Raw genomic sequence first — 18,472 nt, 5'->3', positions numbered from 1 at the left:
TTACGTGTATGAATTTAGTCTTGTTGACTGCGTAGTCACTGAAGCATCAGAGGAGTCTGTACAAAGCACAGGCTTCGTCAGCTTTGGAGCAATTTCATGCGTTGGCCACATTTCTACCCAAATGAATGATGGACCAAATGTTTTCTGACTGCCTTTACCTCTTTTGGATCTTCTTTGTTTGTAATTGTACCAAACTTGATGCATCATTTCTTTGAAAGGTCGTGTGGTCAAAGTGTAGAGAAGAGGATTCAAAGCACTGTTTATTGGAAGGATAAAAATCACCACCCAAGAAGTTATGGTACCTTAAGGGAGAGGAAAAAAAGGGAAGATGTAATGTCCATTCCAACATTTGTACCCATCAATTAATACAAGCATGTATTAACTAAACGTTTTAGTTGCAGCTAGAGAATGTTATGCAGAACCAAGGCTACTGCTTGGATCTGAGAAAACATCTTAGGCTATTTGTTTAATTGCCGACCCAGCATTAACACATGACAAAGTACATTAGAAATCAAATCTACATTCACTTTTTGAAGAAAAGTACAATATGGACAGAACCTTTGAAGTGGAATGCACCGAATCTGCAAAGAGTCTGTACTATGGTTATTCCCCAGGTGACCCTAGTTGTTAGCAACATCAAGGGAGCTTGGTGTGCTGACCATTACAGAGGGTGGAGTGGAATCACCAAGACCAGGCTCTGTGGTAAACATGGGGACCGGAAGGTACTATGGAACTGATATTTGGAGACCTAATGGCTAAACTTTCTAATAACATGGGCATCAGAAGTTTCCCTAGAATGACAAGTCACATGTTTAATACCAACAACTGTCCCTTAGTGAACTTTGCTTATTATAATCTGATGTTAATACTAAAACACACCTCCATCCCAAAAGCTACCTGCCTCCTGGGGGATGACCACCCCTCAACATTTTTCATCCAGACACAGTTGAAACAGCCCCACAAAAGAAAGGACATACCTGGTATTTCTACTTGAAGTAGAGAAAGGAGCTTCAAAATAAAAATGGGTATCCAACATAATGCATCAGTAAACACTATGAAGAAGAAACGTTTAGCAAGGATCATCTCTTTTTTAATATGATTTTGAATTTCAGTAGCTGTAATAGCTGTTTGGTGAACACTGTAGAACATACTCCCATAGGAAAACACAATGATGATAAAGGCTGCCAAATTTACACCTGTTTAAGAAGTTAAAACATTATAATATAACAGCATAATGGCAATTTAACATCACCTATTAGCGCACTGGATAGTAAAGAGAAATGTTTCATTTAAACTGCCAGTCCCATAGAACTAAGTGGCCAGAAGTTGTGTCTGTGTTCTCCTGAATACTGGATTTTTTCCTCTACTCAGGTACTTCATTTCATTCATCATCACCTGATAAATTGCTGCCATCTGATCCAATCTATGTAGTTCTCCTCTGGTCTTACCAGTGCTTACTTCCTTGGGAAAGTCTATTCATTCAGAAACTTAATGGCCATTAATTTCTTTCTACTTTCTCAGCCCTTCATGCATTTTAAGATACATAACTATTTAATATAGTAAAATATTCAGGCTGGAAAAGGTCTTTAAGTGTTTTGTTAGGCCATCTAAATACGACGTGTAAACATCACACCAAAGCTACCTTATTTGGTTGAAAATATAGCTCATTTGCTGTTCTAACAACATACAAAGAAGAAATGCAACTTACCTAAAAAAATGACAACAGAATAAATCTGACTTCCTGAACTTTCTGATTGTTCTGAGTGAAGAGGAAAACAGACGCCGTTGGTGCCATAGTAGTTCCTGAAAAATTCCTTATTGCTCAGGGGGATAAAAGCAACAGCAAACCCAATTATCCAGATAAGAACCAAAATGGAAATTGTCCTGCATTTTTTGGGCTTCAAAAACCTAAAAGGATAAACTATGCAGATGTATTTTTCCAAAGTCAGGTAAGTCAACAGTAGGACTGAAACCTCTGTAGACAAAATAGCCAGCGATCCCACCAATTGACAATGAATACTGTCCATCCACAACTGAGCGTGCTTGTTGTATTCTCCACGATATTTAAGATCAAAAGCTCCAATCACAAATAAATATATTCCCATCAGACAGTCAGCACCTGTGGGCATAGTGCTTAACATCATTATTTACACATCTGAATTTCACATTTTCTCTGTATAAGTATGTTGGAAAGCAGACATATATAAGTAGATATTTATATCAACTAATACATATATATATAATCAAAATTATAGTTAGAATGCTATTGCTCATTACAATTAAGGCAATAAAATTGTATTTTGGCTAGAAGTTTTGCATGGTAGTCAAGCTGTTCTCATGGCAACAGCAAAGTTTCAAAATCACTGGCATGCTGTGTTCAGAAACTGCAATAATTTTATACACTGTTGACAACTAATTGCATTTGTGGAATACTTGTAGACTCTCCTGTATTAAGACAAGGGTACTTGAGATTGTGGTGACTGTACTGCCAGACAGTTTGTCCATAAACCTATTTTGCTTTTAGGACAAAAATAACAACAACCTAACTCTTAATATTGGGTTGCTAGGAGTGATTGATTTTTCTATATTTTTGTAAGTGACCTTTTGCTTGTGTGAAAAATGGAGTATCTTGAATGCATGTTTACATGCACAAATTGCTATTTAGTCAAAAAAAGCATAGCAAAATTTAGGTTTATGAGCCTTTGAAAAATTTGGAATTTTATTTCTCCTTGCTGAAGAAAGCGTGAATTTGACACAACAGCCACAGCGTTAAAATAAAATGTGAAAGCTATGTAATTTTTAAACTGCAAAAGCAGCATCTAACAAGACCTCTTGACCCATAAGGTACACATCAGTTTGTACTGTCACTCACAACAGCATGAAAATTGAATAATCCAGTGCTGGACATATGTCACTATATTATAACAACAGATACACACACTCTGAGCAAACTAAACCAATATTATTTTATGCATGAAGTACTCACAGCAGAGGGACATTATCGAGATGGCATGGAGCTTGTTCTCTGATCTGATGTAAGGCCTCATGCAGATAACAAAAATATTTCCAAAGCAGGTGATGGCAGATACAACCCAGACAAACACTCTCTGTATGATGCTAGCTAAAAGATTCTCAAGGGATGAAATGCCGTCAGTATTGGGTTTACAGCTGCGCACGTGAGGAGCGTATCCACAGTACTGGAATTTTTTAAAGTATCTGGTTGTGAGAAAGAAAAACAGTGAAGAGATGGACCTACCTTCATTACAAGAATATAAAAACTCTCTAGTAACTACTCAGAAAACATATTCTGAAAGAAGAAAAAGTAATTATAGACTGTATAATTTGACAACAGCTCACACACTGCGCTTCATACACTTTTGGTTTTAATTATTCGGTATTCTGTAAACTGTAAAATTATGACTAAAGAAAGCAAACTGAAATTATCTACTTACATGTGGGAAAGGTTTCTCAGGGGCCTGAACATTCTTCTATGTATGTTTGCAATTTCAATGCCCTCCAAGCTGCTGTAAACAATATACTCTCAATAAAAAGCAATAGAAACTCAGCAGTAAAAGAACAAACTGTGTAAGCATTTAGTTGTGTTTCTATGATTATATGTAACTAGAGATGGACTTTAATTACATCTAATCTGTCACCCTTTTGAAATTTAAACCAGAAGTCCGCAAAAAGCTGAAGTGGAATAAAATGAATTGCAGTTTAATAAACTTGCTGTTCTTCCAGAATCATGAAGAAAGCTCTTTTAGTGCTCTCAGCAGTGCCTTCTCCAATTATTATACTGCCTTTCCAAGATACAGTTCTACTTAGGTTCTTTCAGAATCTCTGGGAAAATAATAACTTGTTCCAATAGTAATATTTTACATGCCTCTTCTGCTTTTATCCTATGGAGTGCTTTACCAGACAAACAAACAACTCCAGGAATTCAGTATTCATTGTGTCATGAGCAGCAGGAAGCTGGGTTGCAGAACATGGCATGTAAGGGAAAACACTGCAATATCTTTTGACACATAGATGGGATTTATTTTTCTTTTTTCTTTTCTTTTTTTTTTTTTTCCCCTCCCTCCCCAAGATATTAAAAACAGCACTGCTATTTCTCCTTTAGTGCTAGATCAGTAAAGTGTTACTGTCTAACTTGTTTTTATAGAACTTCATTTTCTGCATTCTTTTAGTCCATCCTATCCCACTGGTTAGATGCATGTGTCTCATAAACTGCAGCCAGTCAGAGGTCTTTGGCTCTTCTGTGGGCAGCCTTATCTGAAGTCACTGTTCAGAGCTCTGAGCACAACATTCCCAGGAGTTCTGAGCATATTCAGGCAAAAGTGGAGAAAAGTACCAGATTTTCTGGTTAGTTCATTTGGGCTGGTGAGCAATTTTGCTGGGAGACAAGAATAAAGCTCCAAATATGGAAACTTGTTAGTTCTATTTAAGCAGTACTATAAATCCTGAGGTGTGCTTTCCCCAGCTATTCTAACTATTTTAAACAAGGAAAGAGGCAACTTGTGATCTACAAACTGAGTGATGAAACATACAGTTTGCTATACATCTATCTCAGGATATGACAACTTTCTCAGCTCAAAAATATGGAAGGTCCTGGTCAGTCAATTGAGTCCGTTCTTTGCTACTAGATAAAATACATGTAGTCTGACTGTTGGTAAGATAATTAATTAATCTTTTCCATGCTCAGCTGTTAGTTTTCATGAAACTTACACATATTTAGTATTTTCAGGTTGTTGGCCATTTACAAAATTTTGTTTATTTTGGGCACTGGATTCCAAATCACTGTAAGGAAATGGAATTGATCAACAAAGGCATGTGCACTGCTGGCTGCAGCTCAGGGGTCAATTCATAAAATCCTGTTACTCTCTATCCAAACAGACTTGTGTCTTTGGATGTACACAACCATTTTAAAAAGATGACTGACAACAACCAATGTTGTGCTCTGCCAAGATGGTTATTGCAGACATGCCTTGAAGATGTACTTAAATCTACTGCAGAATATATTCAGATTTGTGAGATTGTCACTGCCTTTTTGCACACTTTTAGGAACAGCTCCACTGGCAGAATTCAAGTTGGAACTGCTGTGTTAGTGCATTCATGAAAACTCCTAAGCTCTTCAAAAAGATTTGTAAAAGTCCCACCTCCCTCTGACATGGCAGATGAATCCTACTTGTTTTGTATTTTTTTTTTTCCATGGTGTTAGCAGTAAATTCTGTAATAACAGAAATATATTCCCAGAGTTGTATGTATACGAAATTCCTTTGTAACTCTTGTCTTTGCATTAACAGCGTCAGTCCTTAAGCCCTGTGAATTGTGGAAGGTCCAGTGAGGGCTATGTTAATCTTGTTCTGTAACAGCAGAAAAGATAACATCCTTCTCTCTAAGCTGAAGTTATGATAATTTTTGTTGGAAAATTTTCCATTATGAAACTGGTATTTTTAGGAAACAAAATTTGAGTATTGCTCATAATTATTTTCCAGGCTCAAATTATTGAGGACCATCAAACAAAATAACTACAAGAGCACTTTCTTATAAACCATATTCCAAATCATGTCCTTCTGAAGGAGATCTGCATAATCACAAATAAAATATAGCTAAATTATAAAAACTTGATACTTACAGAGATTTGAGTTTAATTAGAAAATCAAACTGGTCTATTTGTATTTTCTTGATCGGGTTGTAAGAAAGGTTCCTGTAAACACAACATAGACATCAGTAACTTTGTAATTCTTTCTTACAGCTTGTTCTAAAAGCAAGTTACACAATCCATTTACTTTGTTACTCCTATACGAAGAACTTGTATAATTGGAGTTACAGCTGCAAATGGTAGCATTCATTTACTGTTATTCAGCTTGCTAAGGCCATGGAAGAGTAGTCAGATGCTTCACAGGCACACTGTTGCCACATACACACACACATGCACAACTGCCTCCCCAGCCTGATGCTTAAAACTTTTGATTTGAAAAATATTTAGTTATTAAATGTCGCAAACTTGTCTTTCAAGTAAAATAACTTAGATAAACTGTATACATTTAGAGATAATTTCTAATTTATTTTTCTAGTTGCTAAAATCTATATTTTTATAAAAAATTGTGTGAGATCAAGAAGAGACAGAGACAGCAGAACGTAAAAATAGGCATTAGCATTAGATGCTGTCACTTTGTGAAAGAGTATTTCTAGGTACATCCCCTTTTTGTTCTTGCTATCATTTTTCCTTATGTTTTTGTTTTGATGTTGTAATGAAAAAGCACAAACTCAATAAATGCAGCTGTACACACTTGTTTGCTCCAGTGTATTGTGGTGGATCCCAATGATGATGGAAAAGCACAAAAAAAGTTATTCCACATACCACCTCCTCTCGTCCAGAGAGGTCTTAAATTTTGTAACTAGTGCCTCTTTCAGACTATGTGAGAAAGACTGGGACTTTCCAGCAGCAGCATTTGAGAATTTGCCTATACCCACATCATAGGAAAATGAGATATTTTTTTCTGGTTTTATCAAACCTTATGCTTTTTTGAAAGTTCTTCACAGGAAAAAAAAAAAAGCAGTTGCAAACAAGACATCTGTGTGATGCTCTTACTTGTTTATAATCTATTTTTACAGCCAAATCCTAATATCACATTAAACATTAACATAAAATTTATCATAATATAGCCATCATAGCTCATTTTGTATATGCTAAAAAGATCTAGAAAGCGGTAGACTTTGAACTTGTTGTCTTTTGTGACATGAAAATGCACATCTTGTACAAAACTATTCTGGGCAAAACATTATAGTTACTTCCAGGTTAAGTATTTTTTAGGCAGAACTTAAATAATGCACATAAACACAGGTGCTCTTTTCTTTCCCAGCATTCATGACTGACAGCATCATAACAAATGGGTAATATATAATAATAACAATAATAATAATAATAGTAACAACAATAACAATAATAATAATAAAGAATCCTTACAGTTGTGAAAGCTCCTTTAATTTGAGAATTTGCCTATACCCACATCATAGGAAAATGAGATATTTTTTTCTGGTTTTATCAAACCTTATGCTTTTTTGAAAGTTCTTCACAGGAAAAAAAAAAAAAGCAGTTGCAAACAAGACATCTGTGTGATGCTCTTACTTGTTTATAATCTATTTTTACAGCCAAATCCTAATATCACATTAAACATTAACATAAAATTTATCATAATATAGCCATCATAGCTCATTTTGTATATGCTAAAAAGATCTAGAAAGCGGTAGACTTTGAACTTGTTGTCTTTTGTGACATGAAAATGCACATCTTGTACAAAACTATTCTGGGCAAAACATTATAGTTACTTCCAGGTTAAGTATTTTTTAGGCAGAACTTAAATAATGCACATAAACACAGGTGCTCTTTTCTTTCCCAGCATTCATGACTGACAGCATCATAACAAATGGGTAATATATAATAATAACAATAATAATAATAATAGTAACAACAATAACAATAATAAAGAATCCTTACAGTTGTGAAAGCTCCTTTAGATCCTTAAATATATATGGAGGAAGTGATTCAATCTTGTTGCTACCCAAATCTCTGTAGAAACAGCCACAGGTAGGATATAATAAGTTCTTACTAGGCTCAGTAATTTTGAACAACAGTTTTGCAATTTCAAGACACAGTTCTATTTTATTTGCCAAATGTTATTTATTATATAGTTTACCAGAAACTTCAACTATGGAAGAATGCTATTAAAGCAAGGTGGGAAGTTAAATCCACCAGGTTTCTCTTTTGTCTATTAATTTCAGATATGCCAGTAGATAGAAAATTTATTATTACTGTATTTACATCAAAAAGAAAGTAAAATACCCTTAACTTGAGTTGTAGGAGCTTGGAAAGAAAATAAATTAATTTTTTCAGTTATGGGAATTTTTTCACATGGGCTAGCCAGCACTACGTCTTTCCCCTAGTTTTAATTTCTGCCTGTCTAAACACAGCTCTTAATAACTGTGGACACAGGAGTAAAGGTCTCAGTCTGACTAAAACTGGCAAACCAATCTAAAAGACACTGTGGTTCTAGGATTAATTAATATGATTCTATTCAGGGAGTAAAAATGCCAACATTATTGATACTCATAACATGCATTTTATCGACTATTTCTTCCCGGTTAAACATACAAAAAAAACCCCTGAGGATGGGTGCTATCTCCTGGGCATGTTATATGACATTGAATTTATGATAAATGGTGTTTGCTATATGAATTACAAAACTTTGTAACTTGTCGTACAGGTAAGAGAAGAAATCAACTCACAATTCATCTAGCATCTGGAGAGCAGAAAAGCTGTTTTCATTAAAAGAGCTAATTTTATTTCCTCTCATCACCCTGAAAAAATAAAACAGAATTATGTTGCTGCTTCTTGAAACCTATTTGGTTTTGGAGAAATTTTTTAATAAGCTTTTAAACTTTTCTCTCCTCTACATCTTCAAGTATTTCCCTAATTAAGTTTACAAGCTGATCAAATAGAGAAACTTTTATAATTTCATTTGATAAATAACTTCTATTTTCTATGCACATATGCATGTCTGTCTGTCTGTCTATCTATCTATCTATCTATCCATGCATGCATGCCCATAGGAGGCTTGTCTGAGGGCAGGAGGAAGATTAAAACATCTGGAAAGCTTGTGACCTAACCACATCTCGGGCACAGGCACACGGCCCTGCAACTTTTCTTTCACCCATATTTAATCTGCCACAGAGCTTGCTCCTTAAGCAAAAAAACCTGGATGTTAAAAGAAAAGAGAAAGCCAAGGATATGGGCACTTTAGAAAAGCTAAAAATTGAAGGTGGCAGGTATTGTGGAGCACAGTAACCTACCAAAAATTTGAAGGGATTGTTCTGAAGAGGAGTGCAACATCAGTGAAGAAATACTGGGGAAAGTTCTGAAGTTTCTGAGCCAGCCAACCAAGCAGCCAAAAAAAGTCTTTAGAATGAAGAAACAAGCTCTGTATTTTGTATATTTGCTGCTTTTTATTATGAACGTTTGCCTCCTAAAAAATTTCTAAATCTTAATATCACTCAAAATTACTTCAGATAGTTGCATATGCCAATGCTGAACTCTGCTATGCATATAAACAGTAGTTATTCTGTATGGCACTAATTTAAAACCAACAATTTTAATTTAATCTCTTTGAGATCTAAATTACCATGATACTCAGGAAACTTCTATATTAGCTGCAGTGAATCAGTTGACTCTTCAGCACAAGCATATCTAACTGCCTGGTTAGCAGATCCAGTTACTTACAGTACAGTTAGAGTGTTGCAGGAGATGAAAGTGATGTTTCTTACATGATGGATATGGTTGCCTTCAAGGTCTCTGGGATATAAAAAAACAATCACTGAAAATAAACTCAGGCACTTATTCTAAGGCAATTAAAGAAAAATACTACCAGAAATTCATGACTGTACAAAAGACAGAGGGAACCAGACATCTAATATTTCTGCATACCTGGTTGATGACTTGGGGTCATCAGCCCTGCAGTGATGGAGCAGACACTCTAAGATCCAGCACCCCATTAGAAAAATAGCTTGGAAGTGTCATACAAAGACAACAAAATAATATTTTTCTAGTGAAATAGAGTAGACTTACAGCCAGTTTAGTCTTGGCATATATTGGCACAGAGGTTTATCAGGTAAACGAGCAAGAGAATTATTCAACATCTCTCTGAAAAAAAAAAAAAAAAAAAAAAGAAGAGTAGTACAGCTGACTATTATTGGAAAAAATTACATTATAGAAAAAAAAATCCTGTATCTTGTGTTAGTATTTTTGGAAAAAAAGGAAAAAAAAAAAAAAAGACAAAGCTTGATTTGTTTCTCATAGTGTTGGAAGTAGTACTATTTTCTTAAACTTCTGATATTTTTTCTCTGGAGCAGTATTTTATCCCTAACTTGTTAACTACCAGGTAAAGAAAAGATGTTCACTGCTTTTTAAATAAAACACAACAAGTCAATACAAATATTTTGACTATTCTATCATAACACCTAACTTTTATTGGTGATGAAGGAAGGGGGAGATGAAGGGAGATTTCTCTCTAAGCTGCAGAGGAAGAGGATCACTTGCATTTGAGTCTAGAGAGAGCTGCAGCCAGTTATGGACAGGGTCTTGGGGGGAGGCAGGGCTACTGCTGGGGACAGCAGCTTTGGGCCCCTCACCTCCTGCACTACAGCTCTGGAAGATGACTGGCACCTAATGCTGCAGTTGTTGTATCCTTGCCCTCTCAATGAGATTCTTATTTTTCCTTCTTATCGCCCTATACTTTTGAAGACACCACATGTCTGCTGCTGTCTGAATCCTCCTACTCCAGCACATCTTGCCTGGGGGTAAGAAAAAGCCATAGTTGTACTGCTGGCACTCTGTGGTGAGCAAACACCACCAACATAAGAATGTTTATACACATATGTGTAACTGTCCTTCCTGTTCTGTTCTTTTAAATAACACTCCTGTTTTTTTTATTAAATACTTACAGAAGAATAAGTGATTTGAGTCCGTAAAATGTTAATGGAGAGATCCGATTTATTCTATTGTTTTCAATTATCCTATAAATTAGAGCAAAACATGTACCAGTTTTATAATTGTCTCTAGTCTTAAATTGAACAGATGATAAAACTAGCATACTTTGAAGTGGATATCCGCAAATGTTCATGCAAACAACTTAAAAAATGAATGCTCTACTCCTTAACAGGTCAAGATATTAAATTAATTTACTTTCAGAAGAATTTAAATAATAAAAAAATAACTAAGAGAATGTAACTTCAACTTAGAAAAAAGTCTTTTCTTGCAAGTTTTTAAAAATTCTTTGGTCGAGACACTTAGAGTGGATGCCCTGTGATAATAAAGCAGCAACACAAAGAAGGGTTCCATGGCAATCCAACAGTTTTAAACACACAGAAAAATGTTAGGCATGTTATTATTTATTTTTAATACATTTCATGTTTCAAAACAGTATTTAATTTTTATCTGTCTGAAAAGCAGTAATAAACCATGGTTTCCGTTTCTGACAGCCATTTTTTCTGGGACATTTCAAGTGGTATTTGCAGGGAAAGACCTGCCTCAAAAAATATCTTCCTACTGTTTGAAAGTATCTGAGTTAGTTAATGTATTAATTTGTAACAAGCAATTACTAATAAAAATTATTTAGTATTGTAAAAGTAATCAGTATTTTGAGCCATTAAGGCCCAAGAACTAATTTCTGCTCTCATCAAAGTCAACTAGATTTTCACCTTGCACTGTGTAAAACGAGTTCCTTAATTATTATCTCATATAAAGTAGTACTACGCACAAAAAAAAAAAAGAAAACAATCCAAGTATTTATTTCTCTTACTTTAATTATTTCTTGAGAAAACAAACATACAAATAATAAAACAACATACAGCCATTCAAGTTGCTGGAGATCTTCAAAGACACCAGGCTTCAAACTGATTATCTTGTTGTTACTCAGGTATCTGATGCAAGACCAACAAAACATGAAGTGGAATGATTAATTAGCATCTGAGGCACGAAAATGAGTTTTAAGATTTTTCCTCTATAATTTATCAAGATACCGCTAGGTTTTTTTTTACAGTTTTGATGTTTGACTATGGTAATTTTCACCCCCTTCTTTATGAACAGGAGGGGCCCTGTAGTGAGAAATTTTCACAAAAAAACATTTTGTCTTATCTATAAAAAAACACAGCAGGCTAAATATTTTCACCATATCATGTTTTAGGCCCTTTCCAGTTTCCTTCTGTGGAATGATTCATTCCATGAATGTTCCCAGGATCCTGTTCAGTCTCTGCTAACGATGTTATTCACCAGAATAATGGAAAAAGAATGCCTGAGAAATGAAAGGGGTGTGTGTGTATGTACTATAAATGGTCTGGGAAGGTAATAACAGCAGCTGTAATAACAGATATTCACCCACATTCATTATGGAAAAAGAAGAGCCACAACATTTTAAAAATGTCCTTTAAAAAACACTGCAGAAACAAAAAGCTGAACCAAACAGCACAATTTATGTATCATGTCTTGCACTGAGCATTTTCCTTAAAAGTTAGAGGCATCCTTCAAAACGCTCCTGCAAAATGAACAAAACAGTGTTCTTTTCATTACTGATGTTGCTTATTTAGTTGGCTTCTGTAAATCAAAATACAATAAAGAGTTTTGATTCGTCACAGGCTCTTGCTTTTCTTTTCTTTTTTCCATTATTTCTTACTTCATGCAGGTAACTCCCTCACCGTCTCCTTCTTCCATTTTGCACATTTGGGAGAAAGAAGTGAAGTATGGAGCCCACTTGTACTTTGAAAGTATTGTCCTGTCAGATAAACTTGCACGGGTAACTCTTAACCTGCCTTTGCTTTCTCAATCCAATTGTTCAGTTAAAGATTTGGACCATTTTGCAACTTCCTAACATTGAATCGAATAAAAGCACAAAATCCATAGCAACTCCCAGAGCTCTTCCCCTGGCTCTACTTTGGTATTCAAATAGCAATACTTACAGCTTTGTCAAGTTATATAAACCTCTGAAAGCATGTTCAGATACGGCTCTGATTTTATTATTCTGAAGATACCTAAGAAGATCAGACAACAATTAAATCTCTAAGCATGCAATGTCAAAGCAAGCGTAAATAACCAGTTAAAATCTGTCAACTGAATGCATGTGTGGTACTTGAAAAGAAGTTGTCAGACTTGCTACATCTTAAATTTAACAACTCCCATTTCGTAGCTATAATTGCAAATACTGTAAAGGTATTTTAAAATAAATACCCCCTGCATCAGTATTACGAAATTAATTCAAAGGGATTATTAGTTTGCCTGAGATTAACAAAGAACTGGTTGTATGTGACATCCTGTTTTAGGTCCCAACCCTACAGATCTCACCTCTGTGATCTGATCTGAATGTTTAGCCAGAACTCTACTACAAGCAAAATCCTTCATGGAAAATGTTAAATTAACATGTGCTTTTGGATTTCGTTTTATGGTGTCAGAGAATTTTCAAATTGTGTATTTTTAAGATATTATGATAAAAATGCAAAATAAATGTTGCTAATTTTATGTAAACAAAAGAATACTATTTTTTCTTTATATTTTTATGCACTTTGATTAAAGAAAATTATCAGTTGCAGATGTTAAATCCTTCTAAACTAGTTTTAAAGCATTAGAGTGCTATTCTCTGAGACATTTTAAGATACAAATCCTTTAAATTAAATTACAGTCATCAAAGTGTTCAGATGTTTTCCTGTTAAAAAGCAGTGAGAAATCTGACATTGGCTTTTACAAAATGGGTTTGTGTCAAACACTGCTCAAAAGCTTTGTGAAAATGTACAGCTACCAATCAGAAATGTGTGAAACAAAAATTAACCAACACTGGTTAATTAGCATTTAATGCTTTAATAATGGCACCTTGTGAACACAAGATGGTGCTGCAGGACAGCACAGTTTCCACAAAAGCTCCACCAATAATTTTCTAGGAACTGCTCTACAATGTTGTATTTAATTATTGATTTTACTAATTCCAGGTATAAAAATTTTTTAAAGGCTGTGATTTTGAACAACATATGTCTTAGACATTGTAAAACATAGCGCAGTATTGTGTTGCTGTAACAATTTGAGTAGTTGAGTCATTATCAAATGGGTACCAGACAGAATTAGGAGTAAAACCAAGGGATATATAAGTAAGCTCCCCATGACAATGGGAAGTTTAATTTTTCAAACTCCCATGTTGTGGAGGAAATGGATTAAGTTACTTTAATTTCTTTTAGCACATTGTTTTAATCATAAATTTAAATTCTTTCAGACACAATGTAAGTTTAGCACTATCCTGGTATAAAATAGTAAATATAAACTTTAAATATGCAGAAATTATGGTTTTGTAAAGAGAGAGATGCCAAATCAAGCTGTTTGAGCCAAACAGGTTACACAATTAGATGATGTACTGAAGGGTAAGGTAAAAGAGATTTTTGAGGATAAACTCAGAGTTGTCACTTAGATATTAAGATCTATCTGTGTACGTGAGGAGGATGAATATGTAAGGCATTATATAGATATTTTCAGTTTAAATACTCCCTTACAGATTTTTAAGATCTTGGTATTTCTTGAAAATATCAGCAGAAAGTTTTCTTAGCAGATTCTTCTGAAGAGACCTGTAGGAATGAATGCACATGTTAAAATCACTCTCCTGGCTTCCTTCAGTGCTGCCACTTTTGTTATTCAGCTTTCACACTGCTAAATAATTAAAGGAGCATGAAACCACCTAAATATGCTACACCTGTCTGTCTGAATATTTGTATCTATTTAGGCCATAAGCCAAATACTTTATAATAAAAAAGTATTCTTCCATTCCCCAGAGCAACTAAAAAAAATAATCATTAAATCTAAGAACCAAAAAGATTTGAGTATAAGTTAAAACACAGATTTCTTTCAAACCTCCGATGTGTATAGAGCTTATTTCCTGAGCATGTGTTCTTGTGGCCCCATCTCCATCAGGTGCTGACTCTAGTATCCTGACAAGAACAAGAATTGTTCAGGGCATGGTTGGATTAAAAGAGTATCCATCCCCAAAGCCGCCTGAACTGACTCACTGCTTTTTCTAAAGGTAGAACTGATGCATTATTTTTGGAGTCTTTGTCAAGCCTGAACCAACAGCCAGATAAAATATACATTTGATATTCCACATAAGTCTTTGATGGGAAGTGTTGTGGTACTTTTTTTTTTCCCTGCTCTACTTACATTGTGGTTATGTTTGAAGAGACGGATGGGACAGCACGCAATTTGGCAGCATCACAGAAGATTCCCAGCCCTTGGCAGGTGCACTCCACCGGCACAGCACCAGCCACTGCGGGAAAACAAGGACATGGCTGTGCAAAAGGTAGGATGGGTGGTGGGGAGAAAAGATATACAATGTAATAGAACAGTGAGCACAAAGACAGGTATACCAGACTGTGTTAAACAGAAATAAAGGCAAATGTTTTAATATAATTTAGACTTGGAAAGACCCTAACAATAAATATAAAGGAACACCAAAAAATTATCTTACCTCCTGACCTCTGTGATAGAGCTGGTAAAAGCTCTTGAGCTGTAGGCTTGACATACGGGAATCTGGCATGGATTTTTTTTGTAGCTCCTTTTTAGAAAATTCAGTCCTCTTATATTTACTAGAATGAGCACAATTCTGTTCAGTGAAAATGGGATGAAAATGGTTCAGGAAATCTTTGCTCCCTTTCCCCCACCTCTGTGCTTTAACTTAGTGCTCATAGTAGACAGCAGAATCAGAAAATTTGTACAAAGGAATGAACACCTGCATAAATGGAGGCGATTCGCAAGAATAATTTGATGTACAAAGAAATTAATTCGGAGGACTGTTGCCTTCACTTCACTCTGAAATGTGTTTCATGATCTTTCCAGCTGTATTAACATATTCAGACACACATTTGTACTGCTCTCCTATTTGGCATAGGTTTGACACCTCTCTTACAGAAAATGAATCACTCTTAATGGAACAGAAATTATCTTAAATGCATTTGTTCATCCAAGACATTACTTCTGTTTTATTACAAATGAAACTACACTGTATTTCTCTTCCTGATAAGCATATTCTTTACATGTTTCTTTCTAGGAATCATCAGTGATAATCACACAAATAGTATCTGCAATTACTTACAACACTCAGGTGTCTTTGTCTGAAATGCATACAAAGTTTTCAGTTTATTGTATTTGTCCTTTGTATAATGTTTATCAAATTGCAGAGACCATCCATTGTTGTCTTCTAATAAAAAATACAGAGACAAGACACATCAGAACAGAAATAAAAGGTAGATATATCTTCATTAAATTTAGCTACATCCATTTCTTTGCCTCAATTTTTATCTCAATACCATTAATTTTTCCAGAGCATTTCATAGACCATTGGATTTCTGACCACCCGTATGTACTGAGTTGCATTGAAGGAACAGCTTATTATGCTTTCAACATCATCTTCTTTGACAGGTGCAACAAAAAAGGATGATATTCCACTTCAGAACATTTTGTCAACATAGGAGTCTAAAAGGGAGAGGCAACCATATTTTTCCACTTCTTTAAACGTGAGGGTTGATAATTTTCTTTGCCCAGGAAAGCTCAAATGATTAGTATTGCTTTGACTTTGTTCAGAGGGCTTCCTCACACTATCACAACCTGTAATTTCTTTCCTGAAAATCTAGATGAAGACCAAATGAACACTTCTTTTCAAGAGCATGAGTGACATGGTGTAACATATTCAAGTCCATATGTTTAAGTTAAGGTCAATATGCATCTTCTTAAACAAAGTATCATTCCATATTACCTATTCAGTCATTATGCATAGATCACAGAGTATCTTGAGTTGCAAGGGTCACCAAGTCCAACTCCCTGCTCCTCAAAGGACTATCTAAAATAAAACCGTACAACTAAGGGCATCCTACAGATGCTCTTTGAACTCTGACTGTGTTGGTGCTGTGACCACTTCCCTAGGGAGCTTGTTCCAGTAACTGACCACGCCCCTGGTGAAAGATCTTTTCCTAATGTTCAATCTGAACTTCTTCTGACATTGCTTCATTCAATTTCCTTGTGTCCTAAAGGACATCATAAAGGAGCAAAAAAGAGCAGATCTTTCAGTTTCTTCCCACAAATGGGGATTTTTGGATCCAGTGGTGCTGGAAATAACTGCAAACCTGTTTCTTGGAAGTCTATTGTATATCTGACAACTGCAATTTAGCTGAACAGGTAACTGCTTCCAATACAGAGCAGGAACACAAACCACCAAAAAAACTCCAAACCAAACACCCCAAAGCCCCAACACCAACAAAATCCCAGAACAAAAAAAACCACCACAACAAACCAAACCCAGAACTTGCCTTTGAAAGCTGTGACCTGATTTTAAGTTTATTAATTCGAGTCTGACCTCTCTTCAGCTTTGTCAATGCCCATTCCCTTTTAGTTTAAAACTTCTCATGTAATGACTATGCAGCAGTAGCAGAAATGCTCCTTAGGATGGCACTCACTAGCTGGTGAGTGAAAGCATCAGTGATAACAAAGCATTACTTTGTTAGGACACCTACTGGCGAACAACTTTTATGTGAGCTCTCTGAGGACGGTTCTGCCTTCCTAGTCATTACAATCTTAGTTTCATTTTTATAATGTGCTACCAATCGTCTTTCCCCTCTCGTTCACATGGTAATAGTTTAGTTATACTGAAATACTGCCTCTCATGGGCATTTCTCTATACATCTTCATATTCAACTAAGCATTACTACTATACCCATTGGCTTCGAAATAGGCAGAGAGAAATATTCACTTATTTGTAACTTCTGCCATTCTGAAATGGCATCTCGTTTTTCATGTCACAGCAGAACTCAGTTGTTCCTTCAGGTAGGCAGGGAAATTACCTTGAAAGCATTTCATGAAGCCTGCTGACAGAGTGTCAGGAGACAGAGCTGTTCTGAGAGATGGCTGCCCCTTTGCTGCCACAACTGGATGGATTCTATAGATCTAGATTTACACTGGAGATTCTGATTAATAGTCATTATGAAAGACTAAGTAACTCCAGGATTTATCTAGGTAAAACATAACATAAATTGAAATTAGGGAAAATTCAAAGCAACAAAAAATCTTAGTCTCCAGGAATTGCTCCAGAAAGAGAAAAGAAAGAGCAGAAAAGTGCCTTCACTACAGAATGAATGTGAACTAAATCATGCCCTGAAAGAATGCCAGCTTCTCACCCAGAGACTGCATTTAAGCATATTTTACTAACATTCTCAAGAGCACCTGGTATCTCCTGATCCATTAGCAATTTTGTCAAGTTAGAGCATTAAGCCGATATTCAGAATCAGACTAATGCATTCTGGACAAAACCACAAGGAGTCTGCAAACCTGCAGACATATTTCTCTGTCTGTTTTAAGTGTTCAGCAGAAGTTCAGTTTTAGGACTAGTTGCAATATGGAAACTGTAATTGATGAAGTGATCATCCATTGCCAGTCAGTGAGTGCTATATACAACTTCTGCCCTATGGTTAGGGCTGCAATGAGGTTTCCCCTATCCCTATCTCTGAATATTTAACTGGAGTACAGTCATAGAAAATTTTGGACAACAAAAAACTTAACAGCACTTTCTGAATATATAGTTAAAACCCACAAATTCTAATTCTCCTGTAAGCCTATGAAAATATGATATGTAATTTCTCTACATTTTACTCTTGTGACACTAAGGATTGGATAAATGACATTTTACTCCACCTTTCAGTATATTTAAAATGCTTTGCCATGTGACAAAGTATGTACAAGAGGTGACCATCACTGCAGTTCACATCTGCAGAGAAAAAGGATGAGAACACTAATGGGGATGAGGGAGCAGCTCACTAGGAAGGGGAAGTTCACCGGTCTTTTCAAGGAAGTCAGAAGGCAGCTGTTTAGTTTTGGGTCGACATAAAAGAGAAAGGGGAAACAAAA

General features: G+C 35.5%; 1 protein-coding gene across 1 annotated transcript in view; it reads right to left on the bottom strand.

Annotated features, from left to right (window-relative positions):
• The window catches only part of RXFP1 (relaxin/insulin-like family peptide receptor 1), a 32,700-nt gene continuing 14,228 nt past the window's right edge, over positions 1–18,472 (bottom strand). Inside the window, exons 3-18 of the mRNA XM_009995992.1 lie at positions 15,672–15,776; positions 14,741–14,846; positions 14,083–14,154; positions 12,511–12,582; positions 11,407–11,478; positions 10,501–10,572; positions 9,626–9,700; positions 9,281–9,352; positions 8,290–8,361; positions 7,502–7,573; positions 5,636–5,707; positions 3,453–3,524; positions 2,987–3,216; positions 1,709–2,119; positions 978–1,196; positions 1–302 (exon numbers count right to left, since the gene is read on the bottom strand). Of these exons, the coding sequence (XP_009994294.1) occupies positions 1–302; positions 978–1,196; positions 1,709–2,119; positions 2,987–3,216; positions 3,453–3,524; positions 5,636–5,707; positions 7,502–7,573; positions 8,290–8,361; positions 9,281–9,352; positions 9,626–9,700; positions 10,501–10,572; positions 11,407–11,478; positions 12,511–12,582; positions 14,083–14,154; positions 14,741–14,846; positions 15,672–15,776 (2,096 nt within the window). The remainder of the gene's footprint in view (positions 303–977; positions 1,197–1,708; positions 2,120–2,986; positions 3,217–3,452; positions 3,525–5,635; positions 5,708–7,501; positions 7,574–8,289; positions 8,362–9,280; positions 9,353–9,625; positions 9,701–10,500; positions 10,573–11,406; positions 11,479–12,510; positions 12,583–14,082; positions 14,155–14,740; positions 14,847–15,671; positions 15,777–18,472) is intronic.

This window comes from Chaetura pelagica, unplaced genomic scaffold, assembly GCF_000747805.2.
Source record: "Chaetura pelagica isolate M959 unplaced genomic scaffold, ChaPel_1.0 scaffold142, whole genome shotgun sequence".
NCBI classification, from domain to species: Eukaryota; Metazoa; Chordata; class Aves; order Apodiformes; family Apodidae; genus Chaetura; species Chaetura pelagica.
This window is presented reverse-complemented; position numbering and strand designations above follow the sequence as displayed.